We start from the raw sequence: 23,979 nt of genomic DNA on the forward strand, positions 1-23,979 counted from the left end.
ATATATATATATTTTTTTTTTTTTTTGCGGTACGCAGGCCTCTCACTGTTGTGGCCTCTCCCGTTGCGGAGCACAGGCTCCGGACGCGCAGGCTCAGCGGCCATGGCTCACGGGCCCAGCCGTTGCGCGGCATGTGGGATCTTCCTGGTCCGGGGCACGAACCCGTGTCCCCTGCATCGGCAGGCGGACTCTCAACCACTGCGCCACCAGGGAAGCCCAAAAAGATGTATATTTATTGTCATGTTTACTAGAAAAAAATATCAAACCTGTGAATTTACTGATATTGTTTAGGGAAAGACTTAGAAAAAAAAAGGGAGGAGTGATTTAAAGAAAAATATTAGGTAAACTATAGTGAGAGGTAATTAAAATGGCAAACCATCCTGAAGGCGTAGGTGAAACACAGTTTATAGTCCAGGAAGCACAGGGTTAGGAGTTCAGGTTAACTCCAGATGTGAGTTTGGCAATTCATATACATAGTCAACCTCAGCTTCTTCTATAAAATAGAATTATTATCGTTGAGTTTTACTTATTTCTTGTAAACATTAAATGAAGCCATATTCAAACATGAAAGTGATTTGTACACTGTAAGAATCTATAGAAACAAATTGCATTATTAAGTATGGTTAGAAAGGAGACTGGTCAAACTTTAATCCTTGATATGCTGTGGAGCCTCCAAATTTTACAACAGTGTAAATGTAAACAGAAGTGGAGGAGGCTGGGAAAGGTAGGGCTTAAGAACAGGGGCCTTAGAGGTTTAAAATTAACTCAGTATTGTATTCTGGCTCTTAATTATTTCAGAGTATCACCTGAAAATGGGTATAATTTTAGTGCCTACCTCATAAGGATATGTCCGAGAATTAAGCAACACATATAACGCTTCTGGCACATATATGCTCTGACTACAATAGCAGTGATTATTATTACTATTATTATTATTAAATAGGGCAAGTTGAACTAGAATTAGTCCCAACATGCCTTTCGAGTTTCTAATAATTCTGGCAGATTAAATAAAAAGTAGAAAATACAGAGAGAACTCTGACACAAAGCAGTTCTAGAAATATCTCTCATTAAAACCCTTAAAACAAGCAAACATTCCTAACAGGAGTTCTTTTTGAAACTGACAGCAAAAAAAATGACCCCATGTAACCATCCTGGGGAAAAAAAGGAGCATAACATGCTACGGTCATCTTTCTGTGATTCATCTTAGCAAGGGTCTGGGAGTCCAGACCCTGGTTAGAAATTGACAAGAGTATGAAGCCATGAGGTTGATCACCAAGGAGCTTTGGAAGAAAAACTGTGGATGCGAAGAATCCACAAATATGCCGTGTTTCCCAAGCAAGCTTCTAAGTCTAGAGATCCCATGTGAATTTTTAACTTAAAGAACCATGTCAGCTCTGCAGAACTAAAGACCGTGTTCTCATCACACATACTTCTAGAGTTACTTCTGGGTCCCTGATTCTAGAATTCGACCATGGTCACTGACCCACTTATTACTAACTATAAATCACTTGAATGTTTAGCTACTGGATATGGGACATTCCTGATGTTTGGCTGAGCGAGGCAGCTGCAGCTTTGTGGCTAAACATTCAGGCTGGAGAGCCAGGTGCCTGGGTTTGAATCAACTTCGGTTTCTCTACTTACAAGCTGGCAATGACCTGTGGTGAGTCACTTACCTTGATGTGCCTAACCTGTAAAATGAAAATGACACAAACATTTTCCTTTTAGGTTTTTTGGTGTTTTGGGTGAGGTTTACATGAGTCAATATTCGTAAAATGCTTATAGTAGTATTGCCACAGGGTAAACCCCATTGTCATTATAAGACGTTATTTCCTTAAACCAGCAATCCTCAAAATTTGCTGCATGGGAATCATCTGGAAGACTTGTTAACACACAGACGCCAGGCCTCATCCCTGCAGTTTCTGATTCTGTGGGTCTGGGATGGAGCCTGAGAATTTGTGTTTTTTAACGAGGTCCAGTGTAATGCCAACGCTGCTGAGCCCAGAACCACAGCCTGAGAATCACCGCTCAAAAACGTTCATATCAAATTTTCATCAAAAGTTTAAATGCAGTGTAACTAAAGTGAAAAGGGTCATTTTAGTTATACTAAGTGTTTATGAGTCAAGATATTGGGGGCCCTGTCTCCAATAAAGGCACTATTAAATGAGGTCTGAGTTGCTAGGGGCGATTCTGGAGGCTATCTTCATGGATGGCGGGGGTGGAGATGAGAGAGGGGGATGCAACTCAAACAGAAAAAATAAGAAAAAAAAAAGTATTTAAACCCAGTGCTCTGGTAATCCCGGAGAGATTTCTCCAGTTGGGTCAAACAGAAAATTCAAACTGCAGGTATCATAGGTTATCATGGCTACCTCTCAGCCTTCAGACAGAACTTTGATGAACCTCAGAACAGAGAACAGCTCGTGGTGATTCAAGCAAATCCTTAAACCAAAAGATTTACCCATCACCTGTCAACAGGTGGAGGAGGTAAACGTGGGAGTAAAGGCCCCGCGGCTGAAACTGACCTGCCCACCAGCCAGAACGCGCCTGAGAAATACAGGGAATCGGAGAAAGAGGAGGAAATAAGACAGAAGGCGAGCAGACATCCGCGCGTTCTGCAAAATGAAGAGGAGTCTAGTGGTCGTTTATAATCCGCGTGCGATGGAGCCTCGGCGCAGTCCCCAGACACATAAATCAACGTCGCCCCGCCTCGCCTTCCCTCCCTCAGCTCTGGGCGGTCCCTGCGCCCCGGGCAGCTGAGCCCAGCACACGCCGGCGGCGGGAGCCCATTGGTCACCTGCGCTGAGAGGTGAGCGGCTCTGGCAGTCCTTCCCGGGGAAGGGGACAGGACCCATGCCCGGGCCAGGGGCAGCGGAGAGGGGGCTTGGCGTGGGAATGCAGCTAGTCCTGGGGCCCGAGCCAGGGCAGGGCCAGCAGAGCACGCGCCGAAGAGGGGGAAGGATTACAGCGAAAATGAGAAGGTCGCTTCTTCGGTGACTGATGCCAAGCAAAAGACAAACTCTGAGCAAAGATTCACCAGTAGGTGGAGACCCTTATTGTGGGCACTTCTGACAGATTTGCCCAAAAAGGATAAGGGAGGAGAAGCTCCTGGGACTTGGGGGCAAAAGGGAGTGATATTAATACATATATTTAAATGACAGCCTTAGGGGGAATTTAAGCACACCGTTGAGGGAGGAGAAAGGACATTTTAAAACCTCCACTTTGCTTTCTGTTTCCGTAGCAACAGTTATAAAGGCACGCTGCTGATTCATGTGAGCTCCGGCTATCTAGCTGCGGCTCGGGGGGGGGGGGTGCCTCCAGGTCTCTCTCCAGAGTAATACCCCTGAGCTGCAAGCCAGAAAGACCAAGCCACTGGCTTCACTTTGGAGCAGAGAACTTTTCCTTACTCAGGTTTGGATATGATCTTCCATTTCTTGGGAAGATTTTCAGTCTCTGCCTATGTCAGGAGAGGATTTAGGACCAGGACAGAAGAGCTCAGGTATTGTCAATTTCTATCTATTTCATTATACACATTTTCAGGTTTAAGTTTGTGGGAATCCACTATCCACATGTTCTTTTAGACTTTTGATTCTCTTTTCAGTAACTCTCAAGTGGGCATACCCGTAACTTCTATTTTTCTAGCTGGATGAGAGAACTACCTGCATCCTATTGTTTCTTTCTTTGCTTACCTAATGATAAGAAGGTGGAAATGCTGTCTCCAATCATACGACATTTATTTAAAATGTTTGTAACCAGACGGTTACAATGACAAAATTTGTCATGTGATTAATCCTATAGTAAATTTTAATTTGGCTATATTCTAATAATTCCATTATCTTTCTATCTATATGGAGATACAAGCGATTCAGCATTCATGTTATTTTAAATGTGGTTTATAGCTAAAGGATGGTTGCTGGTAGAATCTAAAAGAAACCATTCTATGAAGGTCACTTTTCTTAGAGAAGCATAATAAAGACGTTATTACAAGCTTTGTATATTCTGAATTTCAGGCAAAAACTAGGTTTGGATCCTTGGGCTTCACCCACATGTGGGTAACAGATACCATTTTTCCAACAAGCTGAGCATATTTCTTCCCTGGTTATGCTCCCCCACCCCCGTGGCAGACGTGAGGACGAGGAGAAGGGACCAAGAAAAGAGGCAGAGGGACGTTCTAAGTAGAGCAAAAGCAGACAGCATAATGCCTGCGAGGGGTCAGTGTGGTGCAGGTGCAAGGCTCAAGCCCTCTCAGCCGGTCAGTTACGATTACTTACGGTCATCATTTGGCAGTGACATGTACAATGTGTCTTTTTTGTCAAGGACTTGAGGACGTGTTAGAGATTTATTCGTCCTTTCAGTGGATTATTACGGCTCTTAAAAATGTTTTTGAAGAAGGTTTAATAAAATGAAAAACCAAACATATGTTCAATGATAAAAATGTGTTATGAAATTTCATTTGATCATATATATGCAGTAACATCCAACCCAATATGTAAAAGGCTGGAAGGAGTACGGCAAAATGTCATTGATTATATCTGGGTGGTGGGAAGTATGAGTGATTTTATTTTCTTTTTTCTTCTTATTTACAGCTTCTAAATTTTCTGTTGCACATGTATTAGTTTTATAATCAGTTTTTTTAAAGTCTAAAAAACTAAAGCATAAACAGGAAACTAAGCCTTATGTACTTCAGTTGTCACAATATCTCCATTATGGTTTCCACTTTCCTTTTCTAATGAATCTCTAAGGAATAGGGATTGCCGCTTTTCATTGAGAAGTGAAAAGCTGTAAAGGAATTTCACAACCATAAATATCCTGCTTGATCACAAGGATCTATATGAGGCCAGCATACACTATGGCTTTGTAAAGAGTAAGCTTTACCATAAAAGTTGTGAATGAAATTGGCCCCTTACGACCTTTTAGGAAGGTCTCCCAGATTACCAGTTACTGTGTGTGGTCTACTGGAACTTTGCTCAAACCATATTTATAACCCCGAGGTATGATGTTTTTTCAGGATGAAGGTGAAAAGCAGGGGAAGCACCAGCTTACTGGTCTCCTTCGCTGCAGTCTGCCTGGTGGTCTTCCCCGGGGGCAGGGCCTGTCCTCGCCGCTGTGCCTGTTACGTGCCTACAGAGGTGCACTGCACGTTTCGGTACCTGACCTCCATCCCACACAGCATCCCGCCCAACGTGGAACGTATCAATCTAGGGTGCGCAGGGGCCCTTGTCTTGCTTCCTTCTCAAGGAGGGATTGACTACACTGCTGATTTGTCCTCAAAACACTTGTGACTTTGGGAGATTAACCACAATTCTTTTAACAATATTTCTCTTCTGAAATGAATACATGAGGATCTTAAGCTTGCTGGGGCAATAAGAAATTTTTTTCTGTTAAACTTTTACTAAGAGAAAGTTCTTCTAGAACCCATAGTCCCTCATGGTAGGCTGAGAGGCCCATGATTATAGAAAAGCTGCATTCTGGCTACATATTTGCTGGATAATAATATAGCTCTTGTTAAGAATTAGTGTTATGATATATCAGTAAGAGGTAACAGGGCAACTGGAAGCGTCCTCTTACACATAAAAGATATATATGAAAACTCAACTAGATCTTTTTTTAAGGCCCTTGGATTTTTTCTCCATAGAAACCGACTTATTTAAAAGGCTTTAAAAATGTGTAAATTAAATCTGCTAAAAGGCAACTGTATTTTAAAAGTTGATGAAAAACTGTGTGTGTGAATGCACATACAAGCAGACTTAACATCATTTATTTGACATTAGTGGGCGCCTACTGTGGGCCAAACACAATGATGGTACCAGGGATACAATGATGAACAAGATATATTATTCATTTCTAGAAACCATAGTTAAAGGGAGAAGACAGTTGTATAATTAGTACAATTTAATAAGAACTATAATAGAGCATACAAAGTGCCTTGGGACACAATCACTAACACTGTGTCCTGGCATTGAGCTAAGCACTCTTCATGTACGCATTCATTTAATCCTCATAACCCGTTTGAAGTAGGTTCTATTATTTGCATTTTATAGACAAGGAAACTGAGGCACAGAAAGGTTACTGATTTAACCCAGGGTCAGCCCTACTCCCAGGTACCTGAGTTTATACTCATACCCAAAACATTTGGCTTCAGAGCCCAGGTTTCTTAACCATTACTTCATAATGATGAATTACACCTGGGAGAACAAGGGGGCCATGTTATTAGAGAATGGGCTGGGTCTTAACAGTGTTCACAAATAGGGCTAGAGTCAAAGGCATTCCAGCATGCAGGAACAGCATATGTACAAAGGTTTGAAAATGAGAAGGGATGTGGCATTTTCCAGGAATCTGAGTAGGATAATTGTAACTGAGACTGCAAGGGCTGGGTTGGAGGGGCTGACCTTCTGTGGCATCTGATGAATTTCAACAATATTTCAAGCATTGGATTATCTCCTTAGAGCACAAGAAATAAAAAGGGGGCGGGGAGTGAAATTCAGTTCTATGTGTGTGTTTGTTGGGTTTTGCTTTGACATTTGAACTTTAGTTGACTTAGCTTATGCCCAGAATGATGTTTTTATTTCAGGTACAACAGTTTGGTGAGATTGACAGAAATGGATTTTTCTGGCCTAAACAAGTTGGAGTTACTAATGCTACACAGCAATGGCATTCACACAATCCCTCCTAAGACCTTCTCAGATTTGCAGGCCTTGCAGGTGAGACTGATGTGGGGAAGGGGCAGGTTAATGCGGTGAGATGTGCCTCCAAAAGCTACCTGTTCCTAGAGAATCCCCCAAATCGACACTCTGTAAATTAGATGTAGACATCAAGGGAAAAGGTCAAATAACTGATTTCTTTTTAAAGGCAACTGTATGTGGAAATTAGAATAAGAAAATTCTGATTTTCTCATACCTCAGGCTCATAGAAAGAAAAAAATTATCAATGCCCAAGGATTACTAAACCTTTAAAATTTAATCCTAAAAGGCCACTTCTAGTCATGTTCATCTGGGAATTGAATAGTTTCTAAAAATAATTGCAGTCTTTACATAGAAGTTAGCTTCACTTTACTTATGCACTGCCTTATTCAAAAACATTTTTACATTTACGGGGACTTCCAAGAATGCATCGAATATTGTAAGAATTACCACCCCAGTAGGAAAGAAAGCAAAAGGTAGAAGAAATCTTAGGAACAAGAACAAAGGGAATGCGGGGAACTGCAGGCATAAAGATCAGTATGTCTGCTGTAAGTAGGACTTGAGGCTTTTGAGAAGCTAACTCAATTTTTCAGTAAATTAAAAAATAAAACTACTGTTCAGGAAAAGTACAACCACATCTGATTTTAAATTACAAAAAAAAAATGTTTCCCAAAGCTCCTCATAGAAGAGATACAGTGCAATAAAATAAAGTCAGTTCTATCCTTAGAAAAGATAAAATGCCAGTGGGCAGTGTGAGCCTTTTTACATCACACTAAGCCTCTGTAAAACCATAGATTTAAGTCTAGGTATGTGATTCTGTTGGTTTGGCTTAATCAGGCTTTATTTGGAATATATATCTTCAGAGGATTAGATGGAATACATTTCATTCATGGAATTCACACGTATTTGTTTTCTTGACCAGGTTTTCCATAGATATTGATGAACATTGAGTTTGATAATATTTGGGGCAAAGCCGTTCCATGTTGTCAATTTCAATTTTCTTTGCTTATTAGGGAACTTGGCATTCCAGAAAAACATTCTCAACAGAGATGACAGATTAGGTCAAGTTAGGATAATATGATGATAAATCATTGTTTTTGCTAGCATTTCTTTTTCTTTTCTTTTTGGGAGAAGGAGCGTGTTCACTTGGTAACTGGAGAAGGAATTGGAGAATACCCACACACTACTGAAATATTGAAAAACTTTTAATTTCAATTCAAAATCAATTCAAAATCATATTACTCATAATAGCTAAAAAATAAAAAGCACCCAAATGTCCATTGACTCATAAATGGATAAACAAAATATATTACATGTATACAGTGGAATACAACTCAGTAATAAGAAGGCATGAAGGACCGATATGTGCTACAACAGGGGTGGGTCTTGGAAATATTATGCTAATTGGAAAAAGCCAGACACAAAAGACCACATATTGTATCATCCATTATTTAAAATGTTGACAATAGGCAAATCCACAGAAACAAAGTAAATTAGTGGTTTTCTAGGGCTAGGAGGAGGGGGAGAATGCCTGCTAATGGGTATCAGTTTTTATTTTGGGGTGATGAAAATGTTCTAAAATTAGATAGTGGAGATGGTTGCACAACCTTGTGAGTAAACTAAAAGCCACTGAATTGTACGGTTTAAAAAGGTGGATCTGGGGGACTTCCCTGGTGGTCCAGTGGTTAAGACTTGACCTTGCAATGCAGGGGGTGGTGCGGGTTTGATCCCTGGTCAGGGAGCTAAGAGCCCACATGCCTTGTGGCCAAAAAACCAAGACAAAAAACAGAAGCAACATTGTAACAAATTCAATGAAGACTTTAAAAATGGTCCACATCAAAAAATCTTTAAAAAAAATAAATAAAAAGGTGGATCTTTATGGCATGTGAATTATATCTCAGTAAAGCCATTTTATTTATTTATTTTAAAATTTATTTATTTATTTATTTTTGGCTGCGTTGGGTCTTTGTTGCAGCGCACAGGCTTCTCATCGTGGTGGCTTCTCTTACTGCGGAGCACGGGCTCTAGGTGCACGGGCTTCAGTAGTTGTGGCTCGCGGGCTCTAGAGCACAGGTTCAGTAGTTGTGGCGCACGGGCTTAGTTGCTCCGCAGCATGTGGGATCTTCCCGGACCAGGAATCGAACCCATGTCCCCTGCATTGGCAGGCGGATTCTTAACCACTGCGCCACCGGGGAAGTCCAAAGGCGTTTTAAATGTGAAAGATAACATCATATTTCTTATGAAAAATTCAGGTTCAAGAAATCTTAAGTTTACTTGAAATGTCAAGATACTTTTGTATATGGTTGAAAATTTCCATAATACATCTTTTAAAAAGTATACCATATACAAAAATAGAATAATATAATGATCCCCAATGCAGCATCACCCAGCTTCAGTAGTTATCAACACATAACAGATCTTGTTTCACCTGTACCTCCACCCACTACTTTTCTACTTCATTGCATTGTTTTGAAACAAATCTGAGATATCGTAATGTTTCATCTATAAGTACTTCAATACATATGTCAAAGTTATGGAATCTTTAAAAATGAACCATAATATCAGTATTATACCTTAAAATTATAGCAGTAATTCCTCAATATCATAAACTGTTCATGAATATTCTAATTACCCTGATGTTCTCATACTTGATTTGCAACTGGTTTGTTTGAATTAGGATCCAAACAAGGTACACACACTGCATTGGATTAATCTCAACGTATGTTTTACTATGGATATGATTTTCCTTTTTGTGATAATTCCTTTGACAAAATAAGTGTGTTCTTTTTACTCTTAGGTCTTAAAAATGAGCTATAACAAAGTTCGAAAACTTCAGAAGGACACTTTCTATGGTCTCAGGAGCTTGACACGGTTGCATATGGATCACAACAATATCGAGTTTATAAACCCAGAGGTTTTCTATGGACTCACCTCTCTCCGACTGGTGCACTTGGAAGGGAACCAGCTCACTAAGCTTCATCCAGATACATTTGTCTCCTTGTGCTACCTCCGGATATTTAAAACATCTTTCATTAAGTACCTATACTTGTCTGATAACTTTCTGAGCTCCATCCCTCAAGAGATGGTCACCTATATGCCTGATCTGGAAAGCCTTTATCTTCATGGGAATCCCTGGACCTGTGATTGTCATTTGAAATGGTTGTCTGACTGGATACAGGAGAAGCCAGGTACCTGGACTGTTTCTTTCTTTTTTTTTCTTTATTGGAGTATAATTGCTTTACAATGGTGTGTTAGTTTCTGCTTTATAACAAAGTGAATCAGTTATACATATACATATGTTCCCATATCTCTTTCCTCTTGCATCTCCCTCCCTCCCACCCTCCCTATCCCACCCCTCTAGGTGGTCACAAAGCACCGAGCTAATCTCCCTGTGCTATGCGGCTGTTTCCCACTAGCTATCTATTTTACGTTTGGTAGTGTATATATGTCCATGCCACTCTCTCACTTTGCCACAGCTTACCCTTCCCCCTCCCCATATCCTCAAGTCCGTTCTCTAGTAGGTCTGTGTCTTTATTCCTGTCTTACCCCTAGGTTCTTCATGACATTTTTTTTCTTAAATTCCATCTATATGTGTTAGCATACGGTATTTGTCTTTCTCTTTCTGACTTACTTCACTCTGTATGACAGACTCTAGGTCTATCCACCTCATTACAAATAGCTTCGTTTCTTTTTATGGCTGAGTAATATTCCATTGTATATATGTGCCACATCTTCTTTATCCATTCATCTGATGATGGACACTTAGGTTGTTTCCATCTCTGGGCTATTGTAAATAGAGCTGCAATGAACATTTTGGTACATGACTCTTTTTGAATTATGGTTTTCTCTGAGTATATGCCCAGTAGTGGGATTGCTGGGTCATATGGTAGTTCTATTTGTAGTTTTTTAAGGAACCTCCATACTGTTCTCCATAGTGGCTGTACCAATTCACATTCCCACCAGCAGTGCAAGAGGGTTCCCTTTTCTCCACACCCTCTCCAGCATTTATTGTTTCTAGATTTTTTGATGATGGCCATTCTGACTTGTGTGAGATGATATCTAATCTGCCTGGAGTTGTTTCCCCAGTAAGTAGGGAGTGCCAAGGTAATTTAGCTGGAAAGAAAATGAAAGCCCAATAATAATTCAATGAGAATGAACTCTCTTAATTCATTAATGAATAATCTTTCATTAATTCAGGTCAACTATCCAATCGTCACTCCTGGCTCTTAGCAAGATTGGGAAATAAGAATGTATTGTGTGTTACTCTCTTCCCTACTTACCACAAGGCATAAAAGCCCTTCCCTCTTCTTATCTTCCCTTCAGTCATTCGATCAATACATATGTTTTGGAGTTCTATTCAGGGCCTTGTGCTCAGTGATGCAACTACCAAGAGCGCTGTCTCTGCTCTAACTACACTGTTGGTGGGATACAGATAAGCAGACAATCAGAGTGTAAAACATGCTTTGATGGGGAAAGTAGAATTTACCAAGAAGAGGGCAAGATCCATTCAGTCCCTTAGTTATTGTAACCTTATTATGTACAAGAGGCCAGAGACAACATAGGGATCCCAAAGTGAACAGAACTGATGAAGGTCCCTGCCTTCATGGAGCTTACATTCTTGTTGGGGAAAATGGACAGACAACTAATTGCACTATGGTTAAAATCTGATGAATCATTTCAGTTAATCAGGTCCTTAGGTAGTGACTGAAAGGAGTCCATTGATTTTGGCATCAAAGGGGTGGCTGGTTACTTTGGAAAGATCGATGAGAGCTGGATTGCTGTGCAGGGGGGAGGGGGAGGCAGGGCCACAGTTGACTTTGGAGAGCTTTGGCTTGAGGTGAGGGAGGAATGGTGGCCGCCAGCTGGAAATGTGCCATCGTTCAGGACTCCGAGCATCAGAGAGACCTGAGCATGTTTAAGGTGAGATGAGATTGTTGAGCAGGAGAAGGTAGCAACATTGCAGAAGGAGCAGATCATCAATGGAGCAAGTCCCCCGAGATGACTGGAGGGCAAGAGACCCAGCCATAAGGGAGGGATTTTCCGTAGGAGGTAGGAGGGAAAGGACTAGATTGGCACAGAGGCGAGTTCCTGGATGTAGTGGAGGAGAGTAAGAAAGTTCTTATCTGATGGCTTTTCCTCCTTCGTGACGTTGTAGGAGAGGTGACTGAGGAGGGTGCTAGGAAGGGGTCAAGGTCGGAGGCTTGAGAAAAGTGGGAAAATTTGAAGTTGCTGTGGTGAAATATATATATATTGTGTGTGTGTATATATATAGTGTGTATATATATAGATACACAATCGTATGTATATATGTATGTATATATATGTAGTCAGTCAATATAATTAGTCAAAAAGTGAACTACTTTAGGCCACTAGACACCACCTTTGCTCTTCAAGAGTTTGCAGTCTTGTAGGTAAGTATGATGAACACATAAAAAGATAATAAGGCTATGGGTGAAAAACATCAAAATGTTTATATTGAAGATTTAGTTCTATAGGAGCCAGAGTCAGTAAGTTACTTCTGCCTTGACTAAAATGGAGGAAAACTGTGCTGGGGCACAAAAGATATACCGAAAGGACAGGAAGGAATAATAGGGAGCGAGCAGAAAGGCAACATATACTCAGTTTGTGTTTGACATTGTGCTCGATGCTCTCTATTTAATCCTCACAATAATCCTCAATTTACAGATGAAGAAACTGAGGCTTAGAAAAGCTGGGTATCTTGAGCTAGTCATTTAGACTCTTTTATGCATCAGTTTTCTCACCTGTAACATAGGGATAATAATAATTGGAAAAAATAATTAAAATAATACATATAAAGTGCTTAGCACAGCATATGACACAAAGTAAGCACTCAACACACGTGAAGTATTATCATGATTTTCATTGCCACCCAGCTCACACAGCTAGAAAGCAGAAAAGTAGAAACTGAAAAGTCCAGACCTTTTTCTATAATGTATTTGGGATGGAGAAACTGCTTTGTACATAAAACCAGATAGGATAAGTCTCATGAAGAGGGCAGTGAACAGCCCAATTTGCCTGGCATGGAGTCAGTAGAGACTGGCAAGGTATTCTGGTTTTTTTAAATTGAAGTAGAGTTGATTTGAATTGTTGTGTTAGTTTCTGGTGTACAGCAAAGTGATTCAGATTTTATATATATATATATATATATATATATATATATATATATATATATCCTTTTTCATATTCTTTTCTATTAGAGTTTATTACAAGATATTGAATATTGTTCCCTGTGCTATACGGTAGGACATTGTTGTTTATTTTATATGTAGTATTGTATCTGTTAATCCCAAACACCTAATTTATATACCCCCTTTCCCCTTTGGTAACTGTAAGTTTTCTAAGTCTGTGGGTCTGCTTCTGTTTTGTAAATAAGTTCATTTGTGTCATATTTTAGATTATCCACATATAAGTGATATCATATGGTATTTGTCTTTCTCTAAGTTAGTTTGATTAGTATAATCTCTAGGTCCATCCATGTTGTTGCAAATGGCATTATTTCATTCTTTCTTATGGCTGAATAATATTCCATTGTGTATATATATTTACCACATCTTCTTTATCCATTCATCTGTCAACGGACATGTCTTGGCTATTGTAAGAAGTGCTGCTATGAACATTGGGGTGCACATACCTTTTTGAATTAAGAGTTTTCTCCAGATATATGCTCAGGAGTGGGATTGCTGTATCATATGGTAACTGTTTTAAGTTTTTTTAAGGAATCTCCAGTATGTTTTCCATATCGGCTGCACCAATTACAACAGTGTAGGAGGGTTCCCTTTTCTCTTCACCCTCTCTAGCATTTATTATGTATAGATGGTTTTGAACCCAACTGTGGGGAGTGCTGAATGCCAGACTAAATTTTAAAATTTTATCCTATTGACAAAAGGGAGATTTTACAGTGGAAGATTTGAACGCGGGGTTTCCCAATGAAATGCTTTTTAGGGATGGCCAATCTGTGAGCAGTGGAGAGGATGGACCTGGGGAAGGGGGTGAAGTGGGAACCCAACTAGGAAGTGCTCATGGTGTTTCATGTCTGGGGAATGAGAAATTGAATTATGAGGTGACCACACCTGAAAGTAGCTTCACAGATACCTAACAGGCAGTAGGGACTGAGCGGGGTTTTCCCAATACTTTCTAATGCTATGGAGAAATAAAGGAGAATGAGGAATGAGAAAGAACTGCTGGATTTTCATGCAGTTGCTAGCTGGACTACAGGGAGAGAATGGTGAGCAAATGGGGAAACTCATCTGAGAAAGGTAGAAGTGAAAGAAGAAATAAGATTTTGCCCATAGGGAGAAGTGATTCTGTGCTCAGTTCCTACAAAGTGTTAAACCTACTTGCCATTTTGCTAGTTACATGCTCTGGTAATAAAATCAGGCTAATATATATGGTTAGCAGCTAACATTTCATCAGGTGGAGTATGCCACTGACTGTTAGATATCCAGTTATTTTACATACTAAAGAATTTTTTAAATGACCTAATAGAGCCCGGGAATTGCCAAACTAGAGCCCACAGGCCAATTCCAGCCCTGTACAAGCTTTCGTAAGTAGAGTTTTATTGGAACACAGTCATGCCCAGTTCTTTACATATCATCTACGGCTGCCTTGGTGCTATGGTGGCATAGTCGAGCCATTTTGTCAGAGACCTCTGGTCCACAAAACATAAAATCTTTGCTGTCCGGCCCTTTACATAAAAAGTTTGCTGACCCTGGCCTAGAGAACAAAGCCCAAGCTCGTTGGCCCATCATGCCAGGTCTTCCCAGCACGCTCCTTGCTGGGTCTCAGCCTCATCTCCTTCCTTTCCAGCTCTCATCCCAGACACACTGCACACTGTTTTACCACCTCATACCTGCTCCTTCCCTGTCTGGAGCACTTTTCTGCCTGATGGGCTCCCAGCCACAAACTGCTCAGCACTCATCCCTACTAGGAAGGGGTGTTGCCTTTCCTATGTCTCATTTATCTACCTCTGTCCCCTAGAAAGTGCCTAGAACATAGTACTCAGTTTTTGTTAAGATTTTATCAATTAAATAGCCATTTGGCTGGTGAATACAAATGAGTCCACCAGCCACCTATGGTCTTTTTTTTAATTGGGCTATAGTTGTTTTACAATGTTGTGTTAATTTCAAGTGTACAGCAAAGTGATTCAGTTATATGTATACATATACCTATTCTTTTTCAAATGCTTTTCCCATTTAGGTTATTACAGAATATTCAGCATAGTTCCCTGTGCTACACAGTAGGTCATTGTTGGTTATGTAGTTTATATACAGTAGTATGTATATGTCAATCCCAATCTCCCAATTTATCTCTCCACCCCACTTTGGTAACCGTAAGTTTGTTTTCTATGTCTGTGGATCTGTTTCTGTTTTGTAAATAAGTTCATTTGTATCATTTTTTTAGATTCTGCATATAAATGATAACATGATATTTGTCTTTCTCTGTCTGACTTACTTCACTTAGTATTATACTCTCCATGTACATCCATCTTGCTGCAAATGGCATTATTTCATTCTTTTCAATGGCTGAGTATTATTCCACTGTATATATGTACCACATATTCTTTATCCATTCATCTGTCAATGGATATTTAGGTTGCTTCCATGTCTTGCCTATTGTAATGAACATTGGGATGCATGTATCCTTTCTAACCATAGTTTTCTCTGGATATATGCCCGGGAGTGGGATTGCTGGATCATATGGTAGCTCTATTTTTAGTTTTTTAAGGAACCTCCATACTGTTTTTCATAGTGACTACCAATTTATATTCCCACCAACAATGTAGGAGTGTTCCCTTTTCTCCACACCCTCTCTGGCATTTATTGTTTGTAGACTTTTTGATGATGGCCATTCTGACTAGTGTGAGGTAGTTTTGTAGTTTCAAGTGTACAGCACTCTCATTGTAGTTTTGATTTGCATTTCTCTAATAATTAACGATATTGAGCATCTTTTCATGTGCCTCTTGGCCATCTATATGTCTTCTTTGGGGAAATGTCTATTTAGGTCTTCTGCCCATTTTTTGTTTCATTGGGTTTTTTTTTTTTGATATTGAGCTACATGAGCTGTTTGTAAATTTTGTAAAGATTAACCCCTTATCAGTCTCATCATTTGCAAATATTTTCTCTCATTCTGTGGGTTGTTTTTTTATGGTTTCCTTTGCTGTGCAAAAGCTTTTGAGTGTAATTAGGTCCCATTTTAAAATTTTTGTTTTTATTTTCATTACTCTAGGAGATGGATCCAAAAAGATATTGCTGTGATTTATGTCAAAGAGTGTTCTGCCTATGTTTTCCTCTATTGAGTGTTATAGTACCCAGTCTTATGTTTAGGTCTTTAATCCACTTCATTTTTGTGTATGGTGTTAGAGAGTGTTCTAATTTCATTCTTTTACATGTACTTGTCCAGTTTTTCCAAAACCATTTATTGAAGAGACTGTCTTTTCTCCATTGTATAGTCTTGCCTCCTTTGTCATAGATTAATTGACCACAGGTGCATGGGTTTATTTCTGGGCTTTCTATCCTGTTCCATTGATGTATATTTTTATGTTCTGTGCCAGTACCATACTGTTTTGATGACTGTGGCTTTGCAGTATGGTCTGAAGTCAGGGATCCTAGTTCCTCCAGCTGTTTTTCTTCCTCAAGATTGCTTTGGCTATTTGGAGTCTTTTGTGTCTCCATACAAACTTTAAACTTTTTTTGTTCTAGTTCTGTGAAAAATGCCATTGGTAATTTAATAGGGATTGTAATTTAATAGGGATTGCATTGAATCCATAGATTGGCTTGGGTAGTATAGTCATTTTGACAATACAGTAAGTCCCCTACATACGAACCTTCAAGTTGTGAACTTTCAAAGATTCGAACGTGCATTGAAGGCCTGATGGAATTGGAGGACCAGAGAAAGGATGAAGAGAGACAAGAGGAAGAAGAAGGAACTGAAGAACCAAAGAGATTCACAGTGCAGGAGATGGCAAGGGGATTTTATTTATTTGAGGAGGCACTGTTAGTTTTTGAGACACAGGATCTGAATGTAGAATGGTACACGAAGGTTGCAGCAGCCATTCAGGATGTAATCCAGTGCTACCATTATCATCTATGATGAGAAAAAAAGAGCTACTACCCAGACATCACTGGATCATTTTTTTCAATAGGGTAGATAGAACTGAATCCAGCAAGGAACCAGAACCTGTGCCATCAATGTCAAGCATGAGTGAAATTGCAGCTTGCCCTCTATACTATTGCTGATGATCCTTCAGCTCTACCACCTCCCACCTCCTCTTCCTCCTCCAGTCAGTAACTCTTCTTGCCTATTCACTCAATGCCAGCCCCCGTATGCCAGCTGTTGTACTATACTATTGTGCTTTTCAAGGTACTGTACTGTAAGATTAAAAATGTTTTATTTTTTGTGTTTGTTTTTTAGGTATTATTTGTGTGAAAAGTATTATAAACCTATTACAGTACAGTACTATATAGATAATTGTGTCAGTTGGGTACCTAGGCTAACTTCGTTGGACTTACGAACTGGATTTATGAACACGCTCTTGGAATGGAACTCATTTGTGTGTAGGGGAACTACTGTATTGATTCTTCCAATCCAAGAACACGGTATACTTTTCCAACTGTTTGTGCCATCTTCCATTTCTTTCATCAGCATCTTATAGTTTTTGGAGTACAGTTCTTTTGCCTCCTTAGGTAGGTTTATCCCTAGGTATTTTATTCTTCTTGATGCAATCGTAAATCGGATTGTTTCTTTAATTTTTCTTTCTGATTTTTCATTGTTAGTGTATAGAAGTGCAACAGATTTCTGAGTATTAATTTTGTATCCTGCAACTTTACTGAATTCATTGATGAGCTCTAGTGTTTTCTGGTATCACCTTTAGGATTTTCTATGTATAGTATCAAGTCATCAGCAAACAGTGACAGTTTTAACTTTTCCAATTTGAATTCCTTTTATTTATTTTTCTTCTCTGATTGCCGTGGCTAGGACTTCCAAAACTATGTTGAATAAAAGTGGCGAGAGTGGACCTCCTTGTCTTGTTCCTGATCTTAGAGAAAATGCTTTCAGCTTTTCACCATTGAGTATGATGTTGGCTGTAGGTCTGTTATATATGGCCTTTATTATGTTGAGGTATGTTCCCTCTATGCCCACTTTCTAAAGAGTTCTCCCCCATAAATCAGTGTTCAATTTTGTCAAAAGCTTTTTCTGAATCTATTGAGATGATCATATGGTTTTTATTCTTCAATTTGTTAATGTGATGTATCACACTGATTGATTTGCAGATATTGAAAAAAATCCTTGCATCCCTGGGATATATCCCACTTGATCGTGGTGTATGATCCTTTTAATGTATTGTAGGATTCAGTTTGCTAACATTTTGTTGAGGATTTTTCCATCTATGCTCATCAGTGATATTGGTCTGTAATTTTCTTTCTTTCTTTCTTACTTTTTTTTGTGGTATCCTTGTATGATTCAGGGTGATGGGGGCCTCATAGAATGAGTTTGGGAGTTTCCGATCCTATGCGATTTTTTGGAAGAGTTTGAAAAGGATAGGTGTTAACTCTTCTCTAAATGTTAGATAGAATTTGCCTGTGAAGCCATCTGGTCATGGACTTTTGTTTGTTGGGAATTTTAAAATTACAGTTTCAATTTTAGTACTTGTGATTGGTCTGTTCATATTTTCTATTTCTTCCTGGTCAGTCTTGGGAGATTGTATCCTTCTAAGAATTTGTCCATTTCTTCTAGGTTGTCCATTTTATTGGCATATAGTTGCTTGTATTGATAGTAGTCTGTTAGGAGCCTTTGCATTTCTGTGGTGTCCATTGTAACTTCTCGCTTTTCATTGCTAATTTTATTAATTTGAGTCCTCTCCCTTTTTTTCTTGATGAGTCTGGCTAAAGGTTTATCAATTTTGTCTATCTTTTCAAAGAACTGAATTTGTTCCATTGATCTTTTCTATCTTCTTCATCTCCATTTCATTTATTTCTGCTCTGATCTTTTTTTTTTTTAAATTTACTAGTGTTGGTTTTTTTTTGAATTTTATTTATTTTTTTTATACAGCAGGTTCTTACTAGTCATCCATTTTATACACATCAGTGTATACATGTCAATCCCAATCTCCCAATTCATCACACCCCCCCCACCCCTTTCCCCCCTTGGTGGCTATACGTTTGTTCTCTACATCTCTGTCTCAATTTCTGCCCTGCAAACTGGTTCATCTGTACCATTTTTCTATGTTCCACATGTATGTGTTAATGTACGATATTTGTTTTTCTCTTTCTGACTTACTTCACTCTGTATGACATTCTCTAGATCCATCCATGTCTCTACAAATGACCCAGTTTTGTTCCTTTTACAGCTGAGTAATATTCCATTGTATATATGTACCACATCTTCTTTATCCATTTCTCTGTCGATGGGCATTTAGGTTGCTTCCATGACCTGGCTATTGTAAATAGTGCTGGAATGAACATTGGGGTGCATGTGTCTTTTTGAATTATGGTTTTCTCTGGGTATATGCCCAGTAGTGGGATTGCTGGGTCATATGGTAATTATATTTTTAGTTTTTTAAGGAATCTCCATACTGTTCTCCATAATGGCTGTATCAATTTACATTCCCACCAACAGTGCAAGAGGGTTCCCTTTTCTCCACACCCTCTCCAGCATTTGCTGTTTGTAGATTTTCTGATGATGCCCATTCTAACTGGTGTGAGGTGATAGTCCAGCCATGGCTAGGACTTCCAAAACTACATTGAATAATAGTTGTAAGAGTGGACATCCTTGTCTTGTTCCTGATCTTAGAGGAAATGCTTTCAGTTTTTCACCATTGAGAATGATGTTTGCTGTGGGTTTGTCGTATATGGCCTTTATTATGTTGAGGTAGGACCCTCTATGCCCACTTTCTGGAGAGTTTTTTATCATAAATGGGTGTTCAATTTTGTCAAAAGATTTTTCTGCATCTTTTGAGATGATCATATGGTTTTTATTCTTCAGTTTGTTAATATGGTGTATCATATCGATTGATTTGCATATATTGAAGAATCCTTGCATCCCTGGGATGAATCCCACTTGATCATGGTGTATGATCCTTTTAATGTGTTGTTGGATTCTGTTCGCTAGTATTTTGTTAAGGATTTTTGCATCTATATTCATCACTGATTTTGGTCTGTAATTTTCTTTTTTTGTAGTATCTTTGTCTGGTTTTGGTATTAGGGTGATGGTGGCCTCATAGAATGAATTTGGGAGTGTTCCTTCCTCTGCAATTTTTTGGAAGAGTTTGAGAAGGATGGGTGTTAGCTCTTCTCTAAATGTTTGATAGAATTCACCTGTGAAGCCATCTGGTCCTGACCTTTTGTTTGTTGGAAGATTTTTAATCACAGTTTCAACTTCATTACTTGTGATTGGTCTGTTCATATTTTCTATTTCTTCCTGGTTCAGTCTTGGAAGGTAATATGTTTCTAAGAATTTGTCCATTTCTTCCAGGTTGTCCATTTTATTGGCATAGAGTTGCTTGTAGTAGTCTCTCAGGATGCTTTGTATTTCTGCAGTGTCTGTTGTAACTTTTCCTTTTTCATTTCTAATTTTATTGATTTCAGTCCTCTCCCTCTTGATGAGTCTGGTTAATGGTTTATCAATTTTGTTTATCTTCTCAAAGAACCAGCTTTTAGTTTTACTGATCTTTGCTTTTGTATTCTTTGTTTCCATTTCATTTATTTCTGCTCTGATCTTTATGATTTCTTTCCTTCTGCTAACTATGGCTTGTGTTTGTTCTTCTTTTTCTAGTTCCTTTAGGTTTAAGGTTAGATTGTTTGAGATTTTTCTTGTTTCTTGAGGTAGGCTTGTATAGCTATAAACTTCCCTCTTAGAACTGCTTTTGCTGCATCCCATAGGTTTTGGATAGTCGTGTTTTCATTGTCATTTGTCTCTAGGTATTTTTTGATTTCCTCTTTGATTTCTTCAGTGATCTCTTGGTTATTTAGTAACGTATTGTTAGGTTCCATGTGTTTGTGTTTTTTACGTTTTTTTTTCCCTGAAATTGATTTCTAATCTTATAGCGTTATGGTCAGAAAAGATGCTTGATATGATTGCAGTTTTCTTAAATTAACTGAGGCTAGACTTGTGACCCAAGATATGATCTGTCCTGGAGAATGTTCCATGCGCACTTGAGAGGAAAGTGTAATCTGCTGTTTTTGGATGGAATGTCTTATAAATATCAATTAAATCTATCTCATCTATTGTGTCATTTAAAGCTGTGTTTCTTTATTAATTTTCTATTTGGATAACCTGTTGATTGGTGTAAGTGAGGTGTTAAAGTCCCCCACTATTATTGTTTTACTGTTGATTTCCTCTTTTAGAGCTGTTAGCAATTGCCTTATGTATTGAGGTGCTCCTGTGTTGGGTGCATATATATTTATAATTGTTATATCTTCTTCTTGGATTGATCCCTTGATCATTATGTACTGTCCTTCCTTGTCTCTTGTAACATTCTTTATTTTAAATACTATTTTATCTAATATGAGTATTGCTACTCCAGCTTTCTTTTGATTTCCATTTGCATGGAATATCTTTTTCCATTCCCTCACTTTCAGTCTGTATGTGTCCCTAGGTATGAAGTGGGTCTCTTGTAGACAGCATATATATGGGTCTTTTTTTTGTATCCATTCAGCAAGCCTGTGTCTTTTGGTTGGAGCATTTAATCCATTCACCTTTAAGGTAATTAGTGATATGTATGTTCCTATTACCATTTTCTTAATTGTTTTGGGTTTGTTTTTGTAGGTTCTCTTCTTCTCTTGTGTTTCCCACTTAGAGAAGTTCCTTTAGCATTTGTTGTAGAGCTGGTTTGGTGGTGCTGAATTCCCTTAGCTTTTGCTTGTCTGTAAAGCTTTTGATTTCTCCATCGAATCTCAGTGAGATCCTTGCTGGGTAGAGTAATCTTGGCTGTAGGTTCTTCTCTTTCATCACTTTAAGTATATCATGCCACTCCCTTCTGGCTTGTAGAGTTTCTGCTGAGAATCCAGCTGTTAACCTTATGGGAGTTCCCTTGTATGTTATTTGTGATTTTTCCCTTGCTGCTTTCAATAATTTTTCTTTGTGTTTAATTTTTGCCAAATTGATTACTATGTTTCTTGGCCTGTTTCTCCTTGGGTTTATCCTGTATGGGACTCTCTGCACTTCCTGGACTTGGGTGGCTATTTCCTTTCCTATGTTTGGGAAGTTTTCGACTATAATCTCTTCAAATATTTTCTCGGGTCCTTTCTCTCTCTCTTCTCCTTCTGGGACCCCTATAATGTGAATGTTGTTGTGTTTAATGTTGTCCCGGGGTCTCTTAGGCTGTCTTCATTTCTTTTCATTCTTTTTTCTTTATTCTGTTTTGTGGCAGTGATTTTCACCATTCTGTCTTCCAGGTCACTTATCCGTTCTTCTGCCTCAGTTATCCTGCTATTGATTCCTTCTAGTGTTTTTTTCATTTCAGTTACTGTATTGTTCATCTCTGTTTGTTTGTTCTTTAATTCTTCTAGGTCTTTGTTAAACATTTCTTGCATCTTCTCGATCTTTGCCTCTGTTCTTTATCCGAGGTCCTGGATCATCTTCACTATCATTCTGAATTCTTTTTCTGGAAGGTGGCCTATCTCCACTTCATTTAGTTGTTTTTCTGGGGTTTTATTTTGTTCTCTGGGACACAGCCCTCTGCCTTTTCATCTCGTCTGTCTTTCTGTGAATGTGGTTTTTTTCCCACAGGCTGCAGGATTGTAGTTCTTGCTTCTGCTGTCTGCCCTCTCTGCTCTGCTCTTTATGATTTCTTTCCTTCTACTCACTTTGGGTTTTGTTTGTTCTTCTTTCTTTAGTTGCTTTAGGTGTAAGGTTAGGTTTTTTATTTGGGATTTTTCTTGTTTCCTAAGATTGTATTGCTATAAACGTCCCTCTTAGAACTGCTTTTTCTGCATCCTATAGATTTTGGATTGTTGTACTTTTGTTTTCATTTGTCTCTAGGTATTTTTGATTTCCGCTTTGATTTCTTCAGTGATCCATTGGTTGTTTAGTAGCATATTGTTCAGCCTCCAGCTGTTTGTGTTTTTTACAGTTTTTTCTTGTCATCAATTTGTAATCTCATAGTGTTGTGGGTGGAAAAGATACTTGATACTGTTTCAATTTTCTTAAATGTACCAAGGCTTGCTTTGTGGCCCAGCATGTGATCAGTCCTGGAGAATGTTCCGTGTGCACTTGAGAGGAATGTGTAGACTGCTGTTTTTGGATGGAATGCTCTGTAAATATCAGTTAAGTCCATCTGGTCTAATGTGTCATTTAAGGCCTGTGTTTCCTTACTGATTTTCTGTCTGAATGATCTGTCCATTGATGAAAGTGGGGTGTTAAATTCCCCCACTGTTATTATGTTATATATATTCATTCATTATATATAATTAGCCAAACCCATTAGTGCTAACATTTCTTGGTCGTGTCTAAACAATCAAGTGTTCTCCTTTGACTGAGATGCCTTAATGATCATTCTGTGAGACTCATGAATCAGTCACATCAACTTCTGCTTTGACCTTTTTTCCATCTATTCTAAGAGACTGACAGTTTCTCATACCTTCAGTTGCCTCACTTGGCAGTCCTTTTGCACATATCTCAGTAGTTAAATGTAACACAGCTTCATCTATTTTTGGGTGTCCTCCATTCTTAGGTTCCAAAAAGCTCTAGGTGTTGCTTTTCTATGAAATATGGGTTTGTGGCCATTTCTCTGACAAACACTTATTTCACAAATATTAAAGTTATGTCCTGCTTCTGTTTCCAGGCCTTTCTATACGCACAATAACTTCCTATTGTAATGCGAAGCATAGTGTTATCTTAATAGAAACATTTTAAGTGGCAAACAATATATGTAATACCAACAGTGCATGTAACTCAATTGAAGAGAAAACAATATATGTAAATATCAACAGCTGTAACAGTATTTGTGTGTGTGCAAGCAGTGGTAGCTATATCAAGACGGCCAGCTGGTCAGCTGCTACTGTAAAGCACCTTCAGTTGTAAGACACATCTCAATTTATAAGCTAAAATGTGGAAGAAATGTGGTCTTAGAATTAGGCTGCCCTTCCTTACTTCCTGTAATCTTTCCTGACCGTCCCTTTGCCAGGGTTGGGACACATAGATCAACAAGTAATGGGCTTACAGTCTTGTGGGAAAACAGACAACTAGACAAGTCTTTCTACTAGTGGGCAATAAGGGCTATGGTAGGAGAAGTGGAAGGTACCAGGAGAACAAAAAGAAGAGAGCCCACCCAGAAGTAGCACTCTTC

General features: G+C 38.8%; 1 protein-coding gene across 1 annotated transcript in view; it reads left to right on the forward strand.

The window, feature by feature from the left end:
• Positions 1-5,003: 5,003 nt before the first annotated feature.
• The window catches only part of IGSF10 (immunoglobulin superfamily member 10), a 38,626-nt gene continuing 19,650 nt past the window's right edge, over positions 5,004-23,979 (forward strand). The window contains exons 1-3 of the mRNA XM_033402733.2: positions 5,004-5,197; positions 6,566-6,695; positions 9,472-9,862. Coding sequence (XP_033258624.2) covers positions 5,004-5,197; positions 6,566-6,695; positions 9,472-9,862 — 715 coding nt within the window. The remainder of the gene's footprint in view (positions 5,198-6,565; positions 6,696-9,471; positions 9,863-23,979) is intronic.

Source organism: Orcinus orca, chromosome 5 (genome assembly GCF_937001465.1).
Source record: "Orcinus orca chromosome 5, mOrcOrc1.1, whole genome shotgun sequence".
Classification (NCBI taxonomy): Eukaryota; Metazoa; Chordata; class Mammalia; order Artiodactyla; family Delphinidae; genus Orcinus; species Orcinus orca.